The 24,470-nt window shown below is 42.5% G+C and overlaps 1 protein-coding gene across 1 annotated transcript in view; it reads right to left on the reverse strand.

Moving 5' to 3' along the window:
• Positions 1-24,470, reverse strand: part of CRTAC1 (cartilage acidic protein 1) — a 136,454-nt gene that overhangs the window by 94,638 nt on the left and 17,346 nt on the right. The window contains exon 2 of the mRNA XM_079701418.1: positions 23,854-24,053. Within this exon, the coding sequence (XP_079557544.1) occupies positions 23,854-24,053 (200 nt within the window). The remainder of the gene's footprint in view (positions 1-23,853; positions 24,054-24,470) is intronic.

Raw genomic sequence — 24,470 nt, forward strand, 5'->3', positions numbered from 1 at the left:
CTGCCTCCCCTTTAAATCAGAGACCATGTCTATCATCTGCTTCTAAGCCTCTTGAACTGCCAATACTATATTCTACACTCCAAGAGTTCCATTCTTGCCAACTGAAGGGTGGGTTTTAATCCATCATCAGTAGTGTCTGTGGAAGTCCTGGGAGTCACTCCCACAAAACATCACAATTGGGTTCTTAAGAAAAGTGAGGGGGGACCTCCCTGGCAGTCCAGTGGTTAAGACTTTGCCCTTCCAATGTAGGGGGCGTGCGTTTGATCCCTGGTCAGGGAACTTAGGTCCCACATGCCGTGCGGTGTGGCAAAAAAAAAAGAAAAAAGTGAGGGGATAGAGGGAGTGACCGACTTTAAACCACACCTTAGATCATGTAGTGCAACCTCCTCAGACCATGGCTGGGAGGTAGAGGCTTTTAATTTCCAGGTACTGACGCCCACTCAGAGGGAGAGAAACTGAGGCATCTATAAAACAGGGCAGAGGCTCAAAGAAATTTGGCACAAACAAGAGATGGAAAAATGACCCCATGAAACCATCTAGCATTCCTCCAACATTTTATAACATGTGTAGATTTAAGTGCCACAGACACACACACACACACACACACACACACACACAGAGTAGCCCCCAGCCTGCTTGTTATTTCTGGATGGAGAGTTGTTAAATAAGAATGAAGCTGTCCCTGAGCTCTGGAAAGAGCCTTTCAGAGGCCTTCCCAGTTGAGACAATTATTGAGGAACACGTTTTCAGCTCTATCGTGCGATATCAGACAAAAGAATCTGCACAATCCCTCTGATTCTTGACAAGGTGCAGAAAATCGTCAAGTGGCTGAAAAAGCAAGGCATCTGGAGCCCAAGGAATTTCTGCTAAAACTTCCCAAATTAGTGAAGAGAAACACATAATTGCTCTCCTCGTTCTCGTCCTGAGGATCTGAAATGCTGAAAAAAATTCTTGGGTGACCCTATGGATGCTGTGATTATGATCATTAAAAGTTTTTCCTGATTATAAAAAAACACTTCGTGCTAATTTTTCAAAAATTGGAAAAATACATAAAGTCATAAAGAAGGAAACTTAAATCACCTTTAAATCAACCACCTAGAATAACTTTTAATATAATTGTGTATTTCCTTCTAGTCTTTTTCTGTGCATATTTAAATGTTTTACAAGGTGAGGACCATACTGTTTCAAGTTTTACATTATGCTTCTTTCCCTTAGTTATGATATCATGAATATTTCCCTCATGCCTTTAAATATTCTTTGAAGAGAATTTTTGATGATCGCATAACATTTCACCATGTTGGTGTTCCATAATTTACTTAACCATTTTGTTACTAATGGATAATAAAGTTGCTTCTGTTTTTTGCTATTATAAAAAAGGTGCAAAAAATAGCTTTGCACATAAATTTTTGACCATATATTTCTGATCATTTCCCTAGGATAGAGTTACAGAGGCAGAATTACAGTCAATGGGTCTGCATATTTTTAAGACTCTTAGTATCTTTTGACAAATTTCTTTCCATATTTTTGAGCTCCTACCAGTAGTTCATGAAAATACCCACCTCGCTGCATCTTTGCCAACACAGAGTAGTATAATCTGTCTATGTTTTTGCCAGTTTTGTTACTGAAAACTATTGTCAGATTTTATACTGCATCTTGAAAACTCTTAGTGAAGTTGTATATTATTTTCCTGTCTATTATCCATTTGCATCTCTTCTTTTGTAAATTATTGGTTATGATTATTTTAAGAATTCATTGAGTGAAATTTCACACATTACCTTATAGGAAATTCCTGCATTTGATCGCTCATGAGCTTTCTCCTAGCATCTCACTGTGGCTTTAAGTCATATAGACTCGGATTCATAAATGGTTACTTTCACTTCTCGCCAGTGGCAAGAAAAATCCAGAAACCATAATCCTATTCTTTTTTTTTTTACCATATCTGATTTCATGAAAGCCTCTGACTCACTCAAATGATAGCTACTGTTTGAAGATGCTCATCAATACAAATGTCCACCAAAACGTGTCAACATTTATTTTCTCTATGATGCTCTATGGGTAGAAATCTTTGATAATGTGTACATTTCCAGCCCCTTCAAGGTCATCACAGAATTCACACAAGGTTAGGTGTTCATTTCAATGCTCCTTGACATTTCTTTTTCTGATGGTAAGTTATGTCACTAACCATCTTCCATCACAAAGTTAAATCAGTCGGTGGACAGTAAATCTCTGCTGACTCTGAGGGAGAAGTAAAACCCACTCTGATCTAATCAAATCTAACCATCAAGCTCAAAAACACTGCTGCTGCTGCTTTAACTTCAGTAACAGATCTTCACACGACTGTCAACATCATTACCAAAACACATCAGAAAACTGGATGAAAGCGCAACACGTAGACAATCATAATCCCCCATCATCAATCTCTGGTGGGTCCCCAGTTGACAATTCAGATTAGGAGTGAGCCTCTAGGGGACACATTTTGTAAATCAACTTCACAAAAGAGCAATATTAACCCCAGAATCACCTCAACTGTGCAAATCCAGGAATTAGTCAACTGAGAAATAGGAATGCAAAGAGTGACTCAACGTTTGAACAAAGTTTATGGTCTCGCCTATCTGTTATGGGTGACATGACATAAACAACTAATAAAAGTTGAAGGAAACAGGGGAGGTGTTGTCTACAAAAAGTTTTTTAAAAACACAGAGTAAATGAGCAAACAACTTTTGACAAGCAAAAGTCAGGTGCATTGAGCAATGGCGGTCAATGTCAATTCTGGGTAAACCATGTGGACCCTGAATTCTAGACTCCCAAGACGAACCTTATATGCCTAGTGTGGTACTGAACATGCTGAGGAGGATGGCATAACTATGCTTTTGAGAATAAATGCCCCCAAATGAATATGAAACATGCCCAGGGGCAACAGAGATGTCCACCACAGGGAGGGAACCCACTGTTATACTCCCTTCAATTACCAGGAAAGCCACAGGGCGTTACAGCTGAAAGGACATGAGAAATCATCTCATTCACTCACACATGCTTATTGAGCATCTGTGTTGTGTCAGATGCTGTGCTAACACTCAAGAAAACAGGTTCGGAGAGGTTAAAGAATTTGTCCAAGGTCAGACAGATAGTTAAAGACAAGACATCCACTGAGAAACTAGCATTTCAATTTTTTATGACAAGAGATAGAAAAAGAATGTTTGACAGAAATGAGTTACAGAACAAATAAATAATCCAAGACTGTCTTGGAGGCTGCCTAAAGTAGAGATTCTTCTTTCCCTCGCCTTGTTGGGCTGTGATCTTTTGATCACAAAGAGATGGAAATTGTAAGACACCAAAAGACAGAAGTCAATTCTGAAGCTTCACTCTTCCTTTTTTTTTTCCCTATCAAAAGAAATATCAAGAACGACCTCATTTCTCTTGCCTGCTGCCTGAAAGTGGGATTCTTCAGTTGTCAAGGTAGTCCAGGACCCTGAACCTGGCAATGACAAGGGAGTGGATGAGGGCGGATTTATTGTTCTTCTTGTTTGACTGGATGTGTACACAGCCAGGTGATCACATCAAGATGGGGGTGAGGGTGGGGAGGGTGTGTTCTGTCCACTCTATTGTTTCAATTTGGTGCCCACAGTGTCATCTAAACGTATGTACACACAACACACACATACACACACACACACACTCACATTCTTATTTGGGGAAACTTAAGGGCAAGACTTTTCCCAATCTAAGAGAAACTTAAAAAACAAGGAAGCATGATGCCTACATAAGAGGCTCTAAAAGTAGGATTTGCTAATGGATGTCATGTGTTCTCTTGTTTTTAGGTTTGCAGTCCATCCCTGAGCAGAGGACACACATCCTGCTTAAGAACAACGGATTATAACCACTGCTTCCAGTGTGAAGGGGAAAATCCTTACCTGGCCAGGTCTGGAGAGTAAGTTTGGTGGTGGGGTGGGGCGGTGTTCTCAGGCTGTGTGTAGGGGATTTTCCAAAGGGTTTTTTTTTTTTTTTTTTTTTTTGCGTTACGCGGGCCTCTCACTGTTGTGGCCTCTCCCGTTGCAGAGCACAGGCTCTGGACACGCAGGCTCAGTGGCCATGGCTCACGGGCCCAGCCGCTCCGCGGCATGTGGGATCTTCCCAGACCGGGCACGAACCCGTGTCCCCTGCATCGGCAGGCGGACTCTCAACCACTGCACCACCAGGGAAGCCTCTCCAAAGGGTTTTTAAAACGGAGTCTAATTTTTAGGCTTAGAAACGTGTCTCCACTATGGAGTATGACTTTGAGATAATGAGATAATGAGATGAGCTATTTAATAAACATATCAGAATATATCCGTCCAAACTGGTATCCCTCCCCCTGCTGAGCAGTCATCCAGAGATGCCAGTTATTTATCCCAAGGCTGCTGCCATTGTTCCAGATACTTTGGGGACTCCCTGGAGAATTGTCTTCAAGATCGATGCCATGTTATTTGGAATAAGCACAACAGTGGCAGATCCTCACCCTGTGAGGCTGGATTTTATTTTTGGAAACAGTCAAAAGGCTATTTTGGCATTTGTAGCCAAGTCTGGTGAATAACCAGCCGATTGAGCTGGTAATGTTGTTTTGGATCCAAACTGAGGCATAGTTTTAAGGTCATGTGTTCTTGTGTGGCATGGAAACAGCCCCCTAAAGCCATTTCAAAGGAGGAGGCCCAGCACCGACTGAGCAAGGGTAGCACCACTGAACCAGGTGTATGGCCTTCCAGTGGGCCACCAGGAAGAGGATGGCACTAATTTGGACAGGGGAGGCTTGGTGGGGTTCTTTGGTTATAAATAACAGAAACTGACTTTGTCTAACTTCTGTGAAAAGGAACTGCTTGTCAGGCTACTAGGAAGCTTGTTGGTTCAAAGGGAAGGCCGAAGGACCAGGCTCAGGACAGACAGACAGCTCCAAAAGGAGCCAGAACCCTCTGACAGCCTAGCTCAGACACTACAGCAAACATGGCTAAATTCCAAATGTTTCTTCCATCCTTACATTGCTCTGCCACAAAATGACAGTGTCAGGGGAGAATCCAGTTAGATGTGCTTAGGGCTCGTGCCCACCTCTTGGCTCCACCCCGGCCTCTGATGGAAGAATCTTCAAAAGGGGAGAAGCAGTTTCCCACAAGGAAGGAAGGGAGGGTGTTTTTAGGAAGAGGGACTAAAGACCAAGCACCCAAAAATGAACCACAGCTCAGTCCCGCTGTTATTATTATTATTATTTTTTTGCGGTACGCGGGCCTCTCACTGCTGTGGCCTCTCCCATTGCGGAGCACAGGCTCCGGACGCGCAGGCTCAGCGGCCATGGCTCACGGGCCCAGCCGCTCTGCGGCATGTGGGATCTTCTCGGACTGGGGCGCGAACCCGTGTCCCCTGCATCGGCAGGTGGACTCTCAACCACTGCTCCACCAGGGAAGCCCCCCTGCTGTTATTATTACTCCTCTTGCATAACGTTATGTATACTATTCAGCTTTGCTCTATTCGTCAACATATTTCTCACTTTGTAAATTACACTGGCCTCGTTGGCCATCTCCACTTCCAAAAGCTGATGGAAGTTCTTCCCTTTATCTATTATCGCCTAAAAAATACATAGGTCTACAGTCTGGTCCATCTTCTCCAGGCAGAGCCAGACCCTGTCTCTTTCCCTCAGAGACTCAGGAGTCCAGGGAACAAGCTCAGTTTTCTCCTCTCCCAATGAAGAAAGCAGGCCCTCTTCCTGTCTGCATGAACGGCTGCCACCATCGCAGCTGGCAGTCACATGAGGCCACACCATGAGGCCGGGACTGTGGATCAGCTGGGGCACGAGTGAGACCCAACCCAAAGGTGCATTTGCCTCTGTAAAATGCCAAGGTCCCCCGCTGTAGACCGCATGTGCATGCTCCCAAGACTACCAGCCCCAGCCTGCACAGGCAAAAACCACGCTCCACGCCCTGCTCACAGAGGGAAGGCTGTGTGCACGCACCCGGACCACTGTGAACGTGCAAGGCAGGCCCGAGGCCCTCTGGGCAGCCGCTGCCCCCCACCGCCCCGACCTGGCCTGCACTGAAAGAAGAGACCTCCTTGCGAACTGCCAAGGGCTCCGGGGAACTCATTCGACCTCAGTGGCCCCGGCCGATGAGCGACAGACACACCGAGCTCACCACCTCACTGTTGAGTTTCTCCAGGAAGTCCTTCCAACCAGAGAACGGGAACAGGGTTGCCAAAGCTGGCCTCAGCACTCTAACATGCTGTTTACGGAGGCTGTGAAATCTATCAAAGCTTCAGTGTGTGAGGGAAGGGGTGGGCTCTGTGACAGGCAGTGTGAAGTGAAGAGGAGGCTGTAACCTCAGCCGGGAACACTAGTGTCTCCCCGGGAGTGGGAGGGGGCTGCTTGGGGGTGAAATACACAGGGGGCGGGGAGACGCTGGGCTCACAAGCAGCCTGCATCCTTCCCTGGGAGAGTGAACGTGTGGGGCTGGAGCTCGAGAGCTTTGGCAAGGACCCTCACCTCTCTAAGCCTCAGTTTCCTAATCTGTAAAACCAGGGCAAGGCCTCCCTTTAATGTTTTGATCTGAGATAATGGATGAAAACTATCCAGCCTGGTGCCCGCACATGGCAGGCCCTCAACGAGGGGCAGCTCTGCTTTTCTGAGATGCCAACATTGTATAAAGAGTCCTTTCCACACTTGGAGATTTCACGGCACAGTAAAATTTCAAAGCACAGACTTTGCAGCACTCACACGGGATTGCCAATGTTTTATTTTGACAACTAAGGGCAATGAAAAAAACAACAACTACCATCTATGATGTGATAACCATAAAAATATTTTTAACACCAAAAAAAGCAGAAAGGACAGGATCTTAGAATTAAAAAATCAGTCCTTTAGATGAAATATTTTTGGCTTTATGAAAAAATTACATCATCCTTATTTAGTTAAGTTTGCTACAAAGTGAAAACAACTTCCTCCCAGACCCTCCCAGCTCAGGAACCCGTGGCAGGAAGAAAAGAGTCTGGGCCCTGGAGCCAAATGGGACACAGTCTTCTCCCAGCTCCACTCCTTAGCAACTGCATGACCTTTAGCAAGACCCTCTGGATCTCACTTTCCTCCTTTACAAATAGGAAACAATAGCACCTCCTTAAATGAGAATGCATGTGAGGGGCAAGGCAGAGAGTTTGGTACACAGTAGGTGCTCATTAAATGCTAATACCAGACCCTCCCAAAATTTAAGAGGACTGGGTCACTTCCAGTTTTTGAGACTCTTAATATATTTTAAAAATGAAGGAACGCTGAGACAGGGTTGCCAAAATCATTCACATAATTTTAAAAATATTCAAATTAGAAAAAAATATTTGGAACACATCCACACGAATATACATCCAACGCATCCAATACAAATACACGCATCTAACATGCGTGAGAGTGAGGTTGGAATGCTGCAGCCCCTTGGCCCCCTGTGACAGGTCCTGCTTAATTCCTCCCTAAGCCATGGTTCTCACGGATGACACACTGTGAGAAGACACCGATTTTATTCTCTTCTGTTTTTTATCCCTGACTGGAGTTCATGTGGAACATTTCTCCAGACCTCCTTACCTTTAGTTCATAATTCTGAACATGCAGATTTTCTTGGAAATCTAGCTGGTGTCTTTTTTGCATCACTGGATCTCAATAGGTTTCAAAAGGACTAAAATTGAGGGTTAGAAGAGACGATAAATGGGTGCTGAAGTGGATGATTTAACTGAGGGATTCTAGGGCGGCCTGGAAAGGGGAATGCGTCCATGCCCAAGGCCTCTGGGGGCGATCATGAAGGCATGTCAGCACTTGGCTGTGTGGGATTTTCCCAAGAGGCGTGTGTATGCGTGTGTGTGTGCGAGTGTGCACGTGTGTGCACATTTGTGCATATGTGTGCATCTTCTTTCTCTACAGAAATTCAGATTTCCTGTTTCTTTGTTTACTGTTATCTCTGCCATTAGCACGTTAGCTCCATGAGAGCAGGGCCATGGATGTCTTGGCCACCTCTGTGTCTGTAGTGTTGAATACAGGTGTGGGCACATAGTAGGTGTTTAATGAACGTTTGCTCAGTAAGTGACTGTATCACGGTTGCCCTCTTAGATCTGGGAACAGAACCCCTTATATTTGGAGGATCAACCCTTTCCCCTTTCCTAACCAGATGGTTTCCTTGAGCCACAGGGATGGGCACACGGCTACTCAGAACCCCTTTCTTGTAATTGGAACTTTCTCTCTGGTGGCCAGGCTGGGAAGACATATAGCCAGGAGCTGCTGGCTGTTTTGGTTCCAGACTCAGGGAGAAAGATGCTCTGAAGTAATTAGGCTGACAGGCCAGGATGCAGAGGCAGGAATGAGAGTCAGAAAGTCAGGGAGAGTGATCCAGCCGTCTTTGGATTCTGGCTCCTGTCAATCCTGACGTCCCCCCGCTGCCCCTGTGCCCGCTTTCTTGAGGCTCAGTTGGTCAGATTTTCTTTGAGTTGTGTGAGTTACCCCCATATGCCTCCACTACATCCTCTTTTGTTTTGGTGAGGGGGAAGATAAGTTAGTAAGGGTTACTTTTTATTGCAATCAAAAGAGTTCTGACTAATCCAGTTCATTAAAGGTAAGAATTGACCAGAAGGTACAGTCAGGTGTTTGCTGACAGGTAAGACTCTGAAAGATCTCATGGACGGATGAAAGGTAGGACAGTAAGAAATGACGATGCTGGTGGTGGTGGCAGCTAAGCTTTGAGTACTTTCCATGCGTCAGACACAAGACCAAGCCTTTTGTGTCCATTATTTTGTTTAACTGTAACCACAAGTGCTATGAAGTAAGCTATTAGTTATTCCTGTCTCTACTTTATAGATGAGGAAACCAAATATCTGAGAGGCTAGGTAACTTCTTCCAAGGTCCCACAGCTTGAAAGAGAAAGAGCTGGAAGTTGTGTTAATTTCTGCTGTACAGCAAAGTGATTCACTTATACATATATATACATTCTTTTTTAAAACATTCTTTTCCATTATGGTTTATCACAGGACATTGAATATAGTTCCCTATGCTCTACAGTAGGACCTTGTTTATCCATTCTATATATAATAGTTTGCATTTGCTAACCCCAAACTCCCACTCCATCCCTCCCCCACCTCTCCCCCCCTTGGCAACCACAAGTTTTTTAAGAGCTAGACTTTTAATGCAGGTTTGCATGACTCCATATTTCCCTTCCACATCTCGTGCACATTTCCTCTTTCGCTTCTTTTTCTCCTCCTACTGCTCCAGTCTCTCATCCTCTCTCCATCTCTTGTCTGATGTCTTCACTCTTTCTTCTCCTTTCAGTGACCCTTCTCTGGCTCCTTTTAACCCCATTCCTTTGACAGTACATGAGCACATATTTTAAGACCATGGCTTTCAACTCTTTTCAAGTATGAAGATACCTTTTTAATGTTAAAAAAAATCTCTGTATAACAGTCGCTGTGCTTTAGTGTCTATTGATAAAGTGCCCATGCACAGGTAGATTCTCAGATGCCTTGCAAATTATTCTTCAACCTCTACGTTGGCACCCGCTACTTTAAAATATATGGGAGAATCCATATAACCATCCCTCTTACTGCTACCTGCTTGGTTTATTACAATGTAGAAAAGACTTATACATGCTACTATAGAGCTCCTTTTTGCTAACCCTCTGCCTTCAGGCTACTAATTTCTTCTGAAATGTGGTCTTTTGGTCCCTTCTTTAATAGGTTTAATTATTTAAGAAGGCATGAACTATGATACTTACATTTTATATATCACCTCTTGATTATTCAGGAGCTGATTAATTCACAGACTGCCCAAGTCATGCCTTCTCTTTTCTATCACTATTTGTTTTATCATTCTATTTCTTATTAGCATATTTTAACAAAAATGGACAGTGGAAGTGAGAAACCTCTCTGGGTACAAATTTTGAATTCTGATACAAGATTTGGTTAAAGGAAGTTGAAATTCTTTCCCAAAGTACAAATTTCTTTAATTCATCAGGCATATTGATTCTCTTTGAGCTTTGTGAAGGCAGGAGTTGCTCTAGTTCACTGCTAATCCCCAGGGCTCAGCAAGGTGCCTGGCACATGGTAACTTAATAAAAAAAATTGTAGAATGAATGAATAAAAGCTGAGTAATATAATAGGGGTAAACAAACTTTTTTCTAGGTGGGACATTGATTTATAGGAAACTAAGCAAAATACAAGACAACTTACTTTAGGACAGCATGTCTTCAGACGGCACAGTATAAAAATGTTTAAATGACTGTGTTAAAAATTAACAACAGAAGATATATAGTTCTAATTTAAAAACAGAAAATGTTCCACAGTGCTATCTTTTTCAATTGATGGAAAAAGGGATAGAGAGAAACACTTAGGTTTCTAAGATGAGGGTTGGTTCTGTTATATTAGGCATTAAATAAACATAATCACCCTCAACACACTAAAAACTGAGCATTTAGAATGTGCCAGATGCTGTTATAAGCACTTCATATGTCTTATCTCATTTGTCTTCACCACAGACTCGGAAGTATTATTGTCTGAAAGTCATCAGAAAGTTATCAGTGTCCCTTGAAAATTTCTTTAGCTCTCTAGCTTTTTGAACCAAGAATGAAGTTGTCCTTTTTAATTCCTAGTTTTAAGTTAAAGATTTATTTCCCCATGAAATGTTAGGTATGTTCCAAAGATTGACTTGGATTTTAGATACTTTGAGATATGTTATTTCACTAGCTCTTGCCTTTTGTCATTCATGAATTGTATGGAAAGGAAACTTTTATAATGAGACTTGCCATATGTTTCAACGTTTTCCTAATTTGTGGAGGCAAAATGGTTTGTGTGTGGGTGGGGATGCAGTGGGGGAAGGACGGCGTTCAGCCTCTGGGTCTGTTCCAAGGCTCTGGTGCTGTCCAGGAATCAGGGGCTGAAATGGCTTAACCAAGGCCTTCCCAGGCCAGCCAGATGGAACAATGAGTGATGGGGGATGGAGGAATGCAGCCTTAGCTATAGCCTGGTGCATCCACAGCTTCCCAGAATAGGGAAACAACTTCAAAAGATACTAAAGGAACTAGAACAATGGCCCATCTTATCTGGAGGGAATTGGGGGAAATGGCTAGCTTACTTCTCCCTCCTTCTTCTTCCATAATTTGCTTTGGCTTGGAGGGAAGAATATGGACAACAGATTACTGATGGAAAAGTTTATGTTAAAAAAAAAAAAAAAAACAAGGCTGCTGGCACTTGTAGCTAGTGGTGCATTTTACTGCCTCTCTGAGGTGTTAGACAGGAACCAGGAAGAACCAGGACTGCAGGCTCAACACTGTTGTCAGTTCCTTGGGACTACTCAGTCAACAAACAATTATTGTGGTTTAAGGAAAGGGAAATGAACACAGGGACCTTGGCTGTAATAAGAGAAGATCTAACCTGTGACATCATAGAGAGATTCCAAACGGGCAAAAAGCCTTATGACTGCAACCTCAGATCAAATTCAGTGTTTTAAGAAACTGGAAAACTGAAATATTCACTGGGGAGCTGAGCCTGATAAGTGTGCTGAACATGGACTGAGTTTCTCCTCTAGAGCTCATATGACACACTGCCCTGTTATTTCCACATGTGTCTTATCTCCATTACGACTAAGATGGCTTGAAGAAAGGGTCTGTGTTCTTGTATCTGCCAAAGCACAGAGCACACAGCTATGCACGTGGCAGGTAGGCATGTAGAATTTGTTTATTGAATTGACTGATGTTGCTCTCAAGACTAAAGTCCTTTAATCAATTGCTTCTGAGTATAGCTAATGGTTATTATTGTCATTAACCCCCTTACCTAAGACCCTCTATCCATCCTTGAGACCCTTGTCTATCTCACTTCATTCATTTATTGAACTCTATGTGTTAGGCACTGTAGGTGCACAGATGAAAAAGAGAAAGTTCCTGCCTTTAGGAGTCTGCAATCTAAAGTGAGAGGGCAAATTTTAAGAAGAATTCTTGATCAAAGTATATATACAGAATGTTTACTGTTTAATTGAATACCATTATGGTATTTCTTTGGTTTGAGTTTCCTTTTCAATCTGATCCAGCTAGCAAAAACTCCTTCAGAAACATAGGTTAACACTAATCACAGATCGTCAACCGCTCTTATATATCCTTAAGAATCTTTCCTCTGACTAGGTAGCCACAGGATCTCCTTTGGGGCTAGGACGGTTATGCTCTCGTCTGCAACACAGCACCAGATAGGGTGCTTGCTCTAGCATGTAAAGGGGCTGCCTTGTCCAAATTTACATATCATTAGTTTTGACATTAGATGAGAAAACTAGGTCTAGAAAAAAATGGGGAGAGGAGGATTTATTGAAGGTATGCAAGGTGCTCCCAGAACTGAAGGAGAGGTGCAGGAGACCCATAGGTCTAGGGACCTCAAATGTACAGGAACCACGGCCTTGATGCCCCTAGAATTCTCTCTTCTTCTTTCTGGGTGTAACCTTTATTCTCTCAGGTTCCTCCATGGGATGGGGGATGGGGACATGTCTGTGGTAGTACTGTAATATAGTCTTACAACTCATGATCCAAGAGCAAAGGTAGAGCTCTCCTTAGATTCACGATGAAAAATCTCAGGTCAAGAAGCTGATTGGATAGTCTTAGGTCACAGAGAACCCCAGACTAATCCCTAGTGGCCAAAAGGATACTTTGGCAGCCCCAAAGGATCCTGTGATTAGAACAGTTCTCCAAAGGAGAAGGAATGTTCTTCCCAAAAGAAGGAATGAGGACAGTGTGGAGGTCCAAAGAGAAGATTCTGCTACCCTATTCTGATGATTCCACCAATGCAATGCTGCTCTCCAGAGTAGCTCCCAAGCAGGTAGACTCCTCATTAGCCTGCTTATCTTACCACTGCCCACTCGTGGCCAGCAAACAGAGTGACCACTACACTAGGTCATGTCAAAGGATACTGGGTAGTTGCCCATGACTTCATATGGCTGTAATCCTATAAACAACATGGAAAGATGGCTGCTGAGGGGGAAGGGGTCCTTTTTGATGTGCACAGTCACACATTTCCTTGGTTGACATAACCAAACACCAGTGACCTTATATGGTATCACCTACACTGGAAATGGACTTTAATCTTGACTTTCCCATGTTCCTCCATTGAGGCACAGTCCAAGGGTCTGGCCTGGCTACTTGAGTGCATGTGGCTTATTGCACAAGCTTCTCTCCCCATAAACACACATCCCTGTACTTCTCCATTTCACACCCAAGTGTCCCATGCTATAGAAATGTTTCTATTTTGCAAAAAGTAAATTAAAGCATCTCTGAAGAGATAAGGAAGAGAATCTCTTAAATACTACTTCTTTCAACTGCACATACCCTCCCAAGTCTTCTTGGTAATAGAAAAATAAGTTTTGGAGATCCTAAACCTACTGACAACCCCAGACTTTTGTTTCCATCCATATGATAGATTGCTGAAGGACCTTATCACTACAGAACAAGTAGGTCCCAGATAAAACATATCTTTAATGTATTACTGGGTACAGACTTAAGGGAAATTTCCACAAATTACCCCATCCCACAGAAAAGTGAGCCAAAACTAGATCTGGCAGCAATGAGTGGTAAACAAATAGGTTGAACTGGCAGCATGGTGGAGATGCTGAACCCTAGAATCCTACATTAAATCCTAAATTAACCCTTGGAGAGACCTATAGTGTTCCCAGGTCAGTAGGACCCCCAGGCCCTCGGCAGAGATAACTACAAATCCTCTCTGGTAAAAAGCATTTCCATTTTAGGGCCACAGAACTCCCACATTTTAAGATTAAGCATAAGAAAAAAACAAAAAACTAAGAACACATTAAACCCCCAAGGACTGTAGATATCAGAATTGTCAAATACAGAATATATCTATGTAAGAAATGTTTAACGGAACAAAGAATGAAATAAATGAGTAAGCAACAAGACACTATCAGATATGACTGGGGAGATTTGAAAAAGGATATGAAACTCCTAGAAATGAGAAACAGTTTTTGAAATTAAGATATACCCGGAAAGTTACCCAGAACTCCTAGAAATGAGAAACAGTTTTTGAAATCAAGATATACCCGGAAAGTTACCCAGAATGCAGCATCACAGAGAGACAGGAGATGAATAAAATGAAAAAGTTTAAGAGATTTGGAGGCTAGCATGAGAAAACTTGACATGTCTGAGTGAAGTCCTAAAAGGAGTGAGTAGAGAGAAGCGACAGTTTTAAAAAGATGATGGCTGAGAACCATTAAGAGCTGATGAGAGACATGAAGCCTCAGACTCAGGAAGCACATGCTGGGTTAAAAAAAAAAGACCCATATCAATACATATAGTAGTGAAACTGCAAAATTCAAAAGACAAAGAAGAGAGGCAAGAGACAGACCACCTACAAAGGAATGACATTACTAATGATTGGCATCTTAGCAACAAGTGACAGAGGAATAAAAACTGTCAGCCTAAAATTTTTGAATGCAGAAAAATTAGCTTTCAGGAATGGAGATACAGGGCTTCCGGGGTGGCGCAGTGGTTGAAAGTCTGCCTGCCGATGCAGGGGACATGGGTTCGTGCCCCGGTCCGGGAAGATCCCACATGCCGTGGATCAGCTGGGCCCGTGAGCCATGGCCCCTGAGCCTGCGCGTCCGGAGCCTGTGCTCCGCCACGGGAGAGGCCACAACAGTGAGAGGCCCGCGTACCACAAAAAAAAAAAAAAAAAAAAGAATGGAGATACAATAAATATATTTTTAGATTAAACAAAAACTGAGAGATTTTACCAGCAACTGGCATTCAGTAAGAACAGCTAAAATAGGTATGCTGGGAAGAAGAAAAATGATAGGAAGGTCTTTCTGAGATGCAAGAAGAAAAATGAGCAAATAAGATGGTAAAAATGGATAGTAATAAAAACACTGTCTTTAGATAAAAACAATAACAATAATTATAACTTATAGGGTTTGCAAAGGGCAAGACTAAAGTACTATATGTATACCAGGAAACGGTGTTCAGAGTTAAAGTGTACTAAAATCCCTGTATTGTTATAGAAAGGGGTTGATAATTTTAGAGTTTGTTAGGTTAAAAATGTACCATAAAATTTCAAAGGGAACCACTAAAAGTACAGAAGTAGAGGGTATAAATCTCAAATCAGTAGAGGCAAAAAATGAGATTTCAAAAACAAGAATCTTTACCTCACAACCAAAAAAAAAAAAGAAGCCCCTAAATCAATCAATAAAGAAAAAGAAGAGAAGCATTGAAAGCTTGGAAATTAAAAAAATAAGATAATAGAAACAAGTTTAAACATATCAATGTTCCCATTAAATGGAATGGACTAATCTCATTAGTAACAGGACAGCAGGACGGACATGGTTAAACAGTTGAAAAAAACATAAGTCACACTTATGCTGCATACAAGAAACATACATAAAACATAGGGGCTTTGGAGAGTTCAAAGCAAAAGTATGGAAAAAAGATATTCTTGGCAAATATTAACAAAAGGAAAGATGGAGTGGCTATAATAACATCAGGCCAAAAGCATAATTAGCGATGGCTGGGGTCACTTCATAATGATAATGGCTTTCATTCACCAGGAAAATATAAGAATTCTTAAGACACTGCAATATATACAAATATCAAATCATTATGTTGTACACCTGAAACTAATATAATGTTATTTATCAATTATACCTCAATTTAAAAAAATGAATTCTAAAACTGCATCTAATAAAGTAGCCTCAACATATACACAACAACACAGAATCACAGAAAGAAATGGACTACCATTACGATTTGAACAACACAATTAACAAACCTAATTTAATGGGCACATATAGAATAACAGTTCTGCCTCTCACCATCTCTATGACTCTCAGCAGATCTCCGGGCCTTGGTTTCCTCATCTGCAAAATGGGGATAACCCTATCTACAGTGCTTTCATCAAATCTAAACTATAATCAGGGATCAGACACCATTTTTTTATGTATCTTTAGAGAAAAAAACCCTGCCAATTAAATGCAAGCTGCCAATTGTAGGTCACATCCTAATTTTAGAGATGTTAAAATCACTAGGGGTAGGGGATTAAGAGGTACAAACTACTATATATAAAATAAATGAGCTACAAGGATATGTTGTACAGCACAGGAAATGTAGCCAATATATGATAACTATAAATGGAGTATAATCTATAAAAATTTTAAATCACTGTGTTGTACACCCAAAACTAATATAACATTGTAAATCAACTATACCTCAATAAAAAAAGTGTGAAAAAATGTGTGACTTAGACTCAATTAAATACTACACATCATATGGACTGCTGCGACGGTTTAAAGTGAGATGATGTAAGTTAAATACAAGACATTGCTTCTGCCCTCCAGCCCTTCACAAGTTAAATCTGCAAACAGGTGAAGGTAAACAAGGGGAGAGCAGGTAAAAATCTGAAGTGGGCAATGTTTGCTTTTAGCTTCTTCACATCCTTGAATGCTTTCTTAGATACCTGCGCCTCAAAAGTAACTGATTCCTCAGAGGGAAAATTAAGTCAAAACCACAGCATTCTTGAAAGAAAGTGACTCACCAGGTCAGTAGCACTGGGGAGAAGGGGTGTATGAGGAAAAACACAAGAGAGGGAGGCAGGGGTCAGATTGGACCCCCAGAGCAGAAGTGATTCCAGGAGTGGAAATGGCACCTGTTCCAGAGAGAAGTGTGAGGTGAGCTTGGGAGAAGGAAGGGGAGGGCGGAGGGAGCGGGGAGAGGAAGAACGCCTGAGGGCTGTGAGGGCTGGGAGGAGGGTTGGTCTGGGCTCCTGCCTGCAGTGGGCCTGAACCTTGGGGAGCCTGGTGTGGGACCCAGTGGACAAGGAAGACCTTCCATCCAGCCCACCACTTAAAAAAATGGGAGAAGAGAGTTTAAAGCAAAGTGACTGGAGACAGGGCATACATCTACTTTCTGCATGGATGAAAAATTCAGACTAAAAGTAGCTTTGCCGTTTTCAGCAAAGGCAATTTTAGTGTCTTAATTATATTACTATTTTGGAGCAGCTTTTTAAAAATACTCTTCAATACTCTGTGAAAATCAGTCTTTTGTTAAAATGCTTTAAAAAAATTAATTTAAAAACAAACAACAAAATCCAAATAAGCCTAAAGTTCTCTTCGACATGGAGAGGCCTTTGCCCCCTTGTTAAATAGACCTAACCTATCCTTCTTGTGACCATCCAAATGCCCCTCCAAGGCCTTTGTGATTCTCATCCAGAAGTGCTCTCCACCTGCTCTGACCTCTCGGAATGTTTGCATCTCCCTGGGGGCACAAGTCACTTATGACCTCACCCAAGTGAGTGTGTTTGCCTCACCAAGGACAGTGAGATCTTTAAAAGTTCTGAACCCCTCTCCCCACCTCCAACCACCCATGGTACCAGGTGTCACACAGCGAGCTGCAGGGTGAATTAATGGATGGCCACCTAGGAATGAAGTGTGATTTAAGGACTTCTTTCCAAAACCGAACCTGTTCTTAGGGGAATGTCACTAAATAAAAATAATATTTCTGTTGGTGATGTATTTCTTTTAAATATATTCTTTTATTCTTCTAAATAATATGTTTGTGGGTGGTGTATTTCTTTTATTGCTGTGAAACTAGTAAAATAATACTATTAAAGTCTTCGGAGGTAACGGCCATCACCTCTCTGAGAAATGTCACCAAGCACCTGACCTTTACCTAATGTATTAGTTTCATATTGCTGCTGTAACAAATCACCACAAACTTAGTGGCATAAAACAATACAAATTGATTATCTGACACTTCTGTATGTTACAAGTCCAACGTTGGTCTGTGCTGAAATCAAGGTGTTGGCAGAGCTGCATTCCCTTCAAGAAGCTCTAGGGGGCTTCCCTGGTGGCGCAGTGGTTGAGGGTCCACCTGCCGATGCAGGGGACACGGGTTCGTGCCCCACTCTGGGAAGATCCCACATGCCACGGAGCGGCTGGGCCTGTGAGCCGTGGCCGCTGAGCCTGCGCATCCGGAGCCTGTGCTCTGCAACGGGAGAGGCCACAACAGTGAGAGGCCCATGTACAGCAAAAAAAAAAAAAAAAAAAAAAAAATCAGGGGCAGTCCATGCTTAACCATAGCAGAAGAGCTGGCACCCTGCAATCATTCTTCCATGATACCAAGGACAATGAATCTTAGGGTTAAGGGTGACCCATTTAAGAAATATATTTTTGCAGGGGAAGCTTTAGAGGAAGTCTTTTTAGCAGTTTGAATCAGAGTATTGAAGTTCCTCAATCCAGTTTTTAACAGCAGCAGCTTCTTTTAAAGATGTAGGATAGGACTTTTATCCCCCCCTTCTTTATTACATCTAAATTGATAAAGTTCAGACCCTGGAGCCTATGTGGCAGTACACACAGTAGGTGTTTCAATAGCTGTTGATATCAATAATCCCCCAATTACCCTTTATTTCTAGGCTATGAATACATGGAAAAAGATTGAGATTGGTAATATTGGCAATATCTATTAAGGTATAAAATGTACGTATCATTCCCAGCATTTCCACTTCTTGGTATCATCCCAGAGAAACATCCGCATATGTGTGTAAGGATGTGCAGTACAGCATTGTCTGCAATGGTCACAGATTAGAGACAGCTTAAATGTCACTTGAGGAGTGGCAAAACAAATGTGGCACATCCACACTAAGTAACTTCAAAAAATTAGGTTAGATCCATATGTTCGAACAATGAATATGTTACACTGAGAAAAGCAAGCTCTGGAACAATGTGTATCAATTTGATTCCTCTTGAAATTACATATTTTTTTAAAATATATATGTAACATAGAAATTTTCAGAAGTATAAGCACTAAACTAGAAACAATTGTTATTCTGGAAGGGGACTGGGATGAGCTTAGAGTAGGGATGGGAGGTTGGTAAAGATGGATTTTTACTTTCATCTATATTGTGTGGATTTTTTTTGTGTGTGTGTGGTACGCGGGCCTCTCACTGTTGTGGCCTCTCCCGTTGCGGAGCACAGGCTCCGGACGTGCAGGCTCAGCGGCCATGGCTCACGGGTCCAGCCACTCTGCGGTATGTGGGATCTTCCCGGACCGGGGCACGAACATGTGTCCCCTGCATCGGCAGGTGGACTCTCAACCACTGCGCCACCAGGGAAGCCCCATGTGTGGATTTTTTTTGCAATAAAACATTTGTGTTATCAAAATGTAAAAGGTATTTTAAATTAAAAAAAGAGAAACTGAAATAATCTAACTTTTTAAGTTGTCAGAACTGATGATCAAAACTATTAGAATGTCATATTGATATTTTACAAAACAGTTAAGACTGAAAGTTCAAAAGTAATTTTCCTATTTTGTTGAAAGTGTGTGTGTGTATGTATATGTACTGTATATATTTATATTTACTACATACACCTAAATATATGTATATGGATACTACATCTATCTACTATATCTATCTATACACACTATATACATCTATATATACTGCATATATCTATATATGCTGGTAATAAAATGCATAAATGCTGCTTTGGTTTAATCATAGATAAATATCTCATTCTTTATCATTGTTCTTATTACTTATAATGGCAAAAATATCTCCTATATGATTATGATTAATCTGGTAACTGAATACAGTTTGCCTTTAAAATAATTCAATTAATTTTAGTAAATTAAAAAAGTTTTCTGACATAGTTGCAAAATTAAGAAAAAATGAAACGCTGAGTTGCAAAATTAAGAAAAAATGAAACGCTGGTTTACAATACATAGCATCCCTTTAAATGAAACCCTTCCAAGTGTGAAGGATGCGTTAAGGTTTTATCAAGTGAATGCTCTTTGTGTAGAAAAACTGATCTAAATCATGATTTAAACTTTAGAACTACTACAATCTTTCCATTTGGGCAAAACTTCTTGGAAACTGACAGGGTAGCGGGGTTATTTCAGACCTCTGGGGATATCCCAGGAAACAAAATCTCCTCTAAAGGAATTGTGCAAGATTGACACCAACAGGGATTCCTTTCCAGACTGCGTGAGACTGTAGATTGGGTGTTTAGTTCCACTGAGAAAAGGAGAAGCCACCAGGCTTTTTATTTACCCAGGGAACCCGTCTCGAAGATATTCAATGGTCTGTGCGTGCGCCGATGTCTCCGGGGGGTGATCAAATCCTCCCCCTCCCCCCGCAGAGAGGAGACTGTACGCAGACCCCCGATCATGCACCTGCCGGTTAACAGATAAGCCCTCCACATGCGAGGCACTCGCCCAGCTGTGTCGGAGGATCAGAGCCGGCCCTCTCCCTCCCCCACCCCTGCGGAGCAAAGGGCGGTCATTTTCTGCTCCTCCCAGAGTCAGTGTGCACACGCCTTCCATCACAATTAACTTAAGACTCTGAAACAACACAAACTCACCCACAACATGCTCAAAATCAATGCCATCAATACCCAGAAGAAGGATACCAAAAAGGCAAAACAAAACAAACCTATTCAAAGAGTAAATACTCAAAGCAACAGGGCTGGAGTCAGACACACTACAAGGTCAACAAATCCAAGACAAGTTCAAGTGCGGGCATTTTATAAACTGAAGAGCTGCCCAATATCCCAGGGGTCAGAAACGCAAATGCCTTCTGGTGCCAGCTAATGGAAACGTCTATAAGATAATAGAGGGTGGGCCTGTCAGGAGCTGGACTGCAGGTGCCCCAGGTAAAGGCATTCACATTCAATTTTTAAAAATTTCAATTCCTGCTATGTGATTCCTAAACAGAGTCTACCATCAAACAGAGAAGGAAACAGAGTTAAATATGGGTGTAGGGTGGATAAAACTGAATGAAAGTCAAAGTCAGGAATGTTGCCAAGGAGTCCACAGGGCATGAAAGGCAGGGCAGTGATCCTAGCTGTCATTATTTGAAAGGGTAGTGACCACTTGGTTTAAATCTTCAAAGGTAATAGCAAAACAAAAGTTAAAAGAAATGGCTTACTAAGCTCGAATATGAGGGATTCAGGTTAGTCACACAGATTCTTGACATAAGTAATTGAGCTGGATTATGAAAAGATTGCACACATTCCCTTGGAAGGCTCTAAAGGAAGCCTCCAAAAACTATAGGTGTGACCTTATTGGAAGGCAAGGGGTGGACTGAATGACCTGCCAAGGTCCTGATTTAAATACGTCTGTATAGTCAACCCCTGGTTATCCAGCCCAAAGAAGAAGACAGTGACAAATCATCCTAAGCTGAAGATAATAAAGAGTTATATTTGTCTTTGGAATGTATTTTGGTACTTAAATTAGAACATGTCTTTCTGATGCTCTGAGAATTCACAATGCGTCAATAACAGCCACAAAGAAGGCCTGACCTGGAGCTGGGAGGCTGCCCAATTTCGCCTTCCTGTCCTCCATGTAAATCTTCCTCTTTGCTGGTGGTGAGCAATATCATCTTTTAGAAGAACACCTGGCAGCCCAAGCCTTCTCAGACAGGGGCTGCCTGGCTCAGCCCTTCGCTGGGAGAAGAGACAAGGGCCTTTACCTGATCTCTGGCTGATTCAGAATAAAGACCCAGGATGGTCTGGTTCTTGCTTCTAGAGGATAACTCCAAAGTGCTACAGGCCCCACAGGAAGCAGCAAGCTAGACAAAGTTTAGACATCTACTCTAAACTGCCTACGAATGATGGTCTAGCTTCTCTGCCATAGAAGACACAAAAGCAAATTTCTTGAGTTCCTTGGAAGAGAAAGAGAAAAAGACTTCACTGAAAAGGAAGATGAAATGAACGCCCAGCACTGGGAAAGCAAGAAGCTGGATGCTCAGGAGATGCAGTAACAATCCCCTGCACCTCAAAGGATGGGTGGGATGGAAATCTGAGCTTGCCACCCATCGTCCAAGATGAAAGGAGAACCTGCTCATCATAGTAACTTGTGGGGGCCCAGGAGGAGGGAAAGATAGGAAGGAGGGAAGTTGCCTCACTGTTCTCTGTCCTCTGTCAGCTCCCAGTGCCTACCAGAGGGAGGCTGGTGTCATCTGGTAGGAGGCAGGGCCAAGCAGAACATCTCAGAAGTGCATCACCGCCCCTTACTCAGAGACCCTGGCAGAGTGGCACAGGCTCTGGGAAGCAGGATTTGGCCAGGAAGGCTTCTCTTGGACTCAGAGAGTGACTGGACAGTCACAGAACTGAACACAGACAAGCTGCTTGGCTCTGACCCTGCACAGGTCACCCCCGGCAATAAGGGTCATTACAACCATTCCTGTTTCCCCCTTTTCTATCACACTCTGCTCTTTAGTTTTCCTTCCGAAGTCCCAGAACAGTGCTGTCTAATTTAAATGTGGCTATATAATTATTAAAATGAAATAAAATTAAAAATTCAGTTCCTTGGTCACAGTAGCCACATTTCAAGTGCTCAATAGCCACACGTGACTAGTGGACACCATATTGGACAGAACCAAGATAGAACTTCTACATCATCATAGAAAGTTCTATTTGTCAGCACACTAATCTAGACTTCTAGGAGATCTAGAATCTAGGAACTTCTACTCTTCATGGTATACAAGAAAAGAATAAATGAAAGAAGAAATGCAAATACAAAGTATCTTTTCTATACATCATCAGCACTAATCCTCACCACTGCCCTGTATGGTAGGCAGGGGTAGATTTCAACATGCCCATTTTACAGATGAGGAAAGTGGGGGCTGTGTAGTTAAGTAACTCGCACAAGGCTCACAACTATTGGATGACACAGGATTAAAACCAGGTTTTCCAATGCCAAAGTCAGTGGTTTCTACTGTTACATGCAACTGCTACAAATAATGTTACTTGCCATTTACTTTGTTCAGTGCTGCCATAAAAGCTACAGCCTTCTAGAATGAGGTTGACAGGCCCCTGTAGTGTATTTATTGATTGGCTGATTTTTGAAGTGATAACTAAACTTTGTACAATGTAGTTTAGCAGCTCTATAGTTAGGGAGCCGCGGGGTTCAAATCCTGACTCATCCACTTACTATTTACTTGATAGAGGGCAAGTCACTCATCATCTCTGAATCGTAATTTCCTTTTCTTGTACATTTACTGCATAGTGTTGTCAGGAGGATTAAATAAGACAGTGCGTGGAAAGGCTTAGCACAGTGCCTGGCACATATTAGTGCTCCATAAATAAGGATTATCAATGGCGATTGGCAGAATTTACGATGCACTCACGTGCAACAGCGACTGAAGCTTCACAATAGGGAGGCATATTGCTATCTCCATTTTTGCAGATGATACGTCTGAATCTCGGTGCATAAGGGGCTGACTCAAGGTCATGTAACTAGAAAGCTGTAGATCTAAGGCATGAACTCAAGTTATTTGGACTCCAAATCTTTTCTTGATACACAATGTTGCATCTCAGGAGGGGAAGGGACCAGGGGCGCCAAGGCATGGTTTAGAGGAAGTTTAACTATCCTTCTTCATCGCCAACCTCCCCCCTTCTCTGAAACAGGCAATTAATGTTTTCTTAGTCTTGTGTAAAATGCTGTGCAAAGGCAGCTTTGAGCATCCCCTTCTACCACAATTGTCACCCTTAAATCCCTCGTATATAGAGACTCTAGTGTCTCACTGGTAAGGAAGTAACACCTGCATAACTAAGGAGGCCAAAATATGAACAGAGTGCCTTGAAGCAGGGCATTCAAATCTTCTCCCTGGAAAGCCTGTGGATTAAGCACTTTTCTTCCAATCTGCCCTCCATCCCAACTCACTGCTACAGCAAAAAGGCAAGGACACAGCCTACCAGAACCCAGCTGAGTCCGGCCAAGACCCAAGTGCATGAGAATGTGTGTTGTTGCAAGCCCCTGGGCTTTTGGAGCTATTTGTTATCTGGCCCTATTACAGCAAAAGCTGACTAATATATCTGTCAAACCCAGGGTGGGAGGTACTTACCCTGCCACGACGATCTCAAAGTCCCCGTCGTGGTCCACATCAGTCACTGCCACTCCATAGTTGAGCTGGGTGGGGTTGCTGTCATAGTCAGGGGGCAGGACTGAGTTGGTCACTGCCGTGAACATGGGTTCAGCCCGCAGGGACCCCTCAGTCAGGGGCAGAAACCACAGCAGCAGCAGGAACAGAAACATCTGGAACATCTGAAACCAAAAGTTACAAATGTTAGGTGCAGCAATACCTTTCTTCCCTGTTCCTGGAGGGCTTGGCAACTCCTAGGCTGCCACTTTTCCACAAGACCTGTCCTGACTATGGTCTTTAAAACTGCAACCTGTCCCCATCATGTCAGGTCACCCTTATCCTGCTCTGCCTTTTCTTTTTCTACAGCACCTATCACTTTATAACATGCTGGATGACTTCCTCATTCATCATGTTTTGTTATTTAGTGTCTGTCTCCCTCAGCCAGAACATAAGCTCCACCAGGGCAAGGCTGTTTTGTTCATGTATGCATACAAAGCCAAGGACAGTGTCTGGCACAAAAGGAGCACTCAGTACATATTTAGGAAGGAAGGAAGGAAGGAAAGGGAGGGAGGGAGGGAGGGAGGGAAGGAAGAAATGGT

Source organism: Hyperoodon ampullatus, assembly GCF_949752795.1.
Source record: "Hyperoodon ampullatus genome assembly, chromosome: 1".
Taxonomy (NCBI): Eukaryota; Metazoa; Chordata; class Mammalia; order Artiodactyla; family Ziphiidae; genus Hyperoodon; species Hyperoodon ampullatus.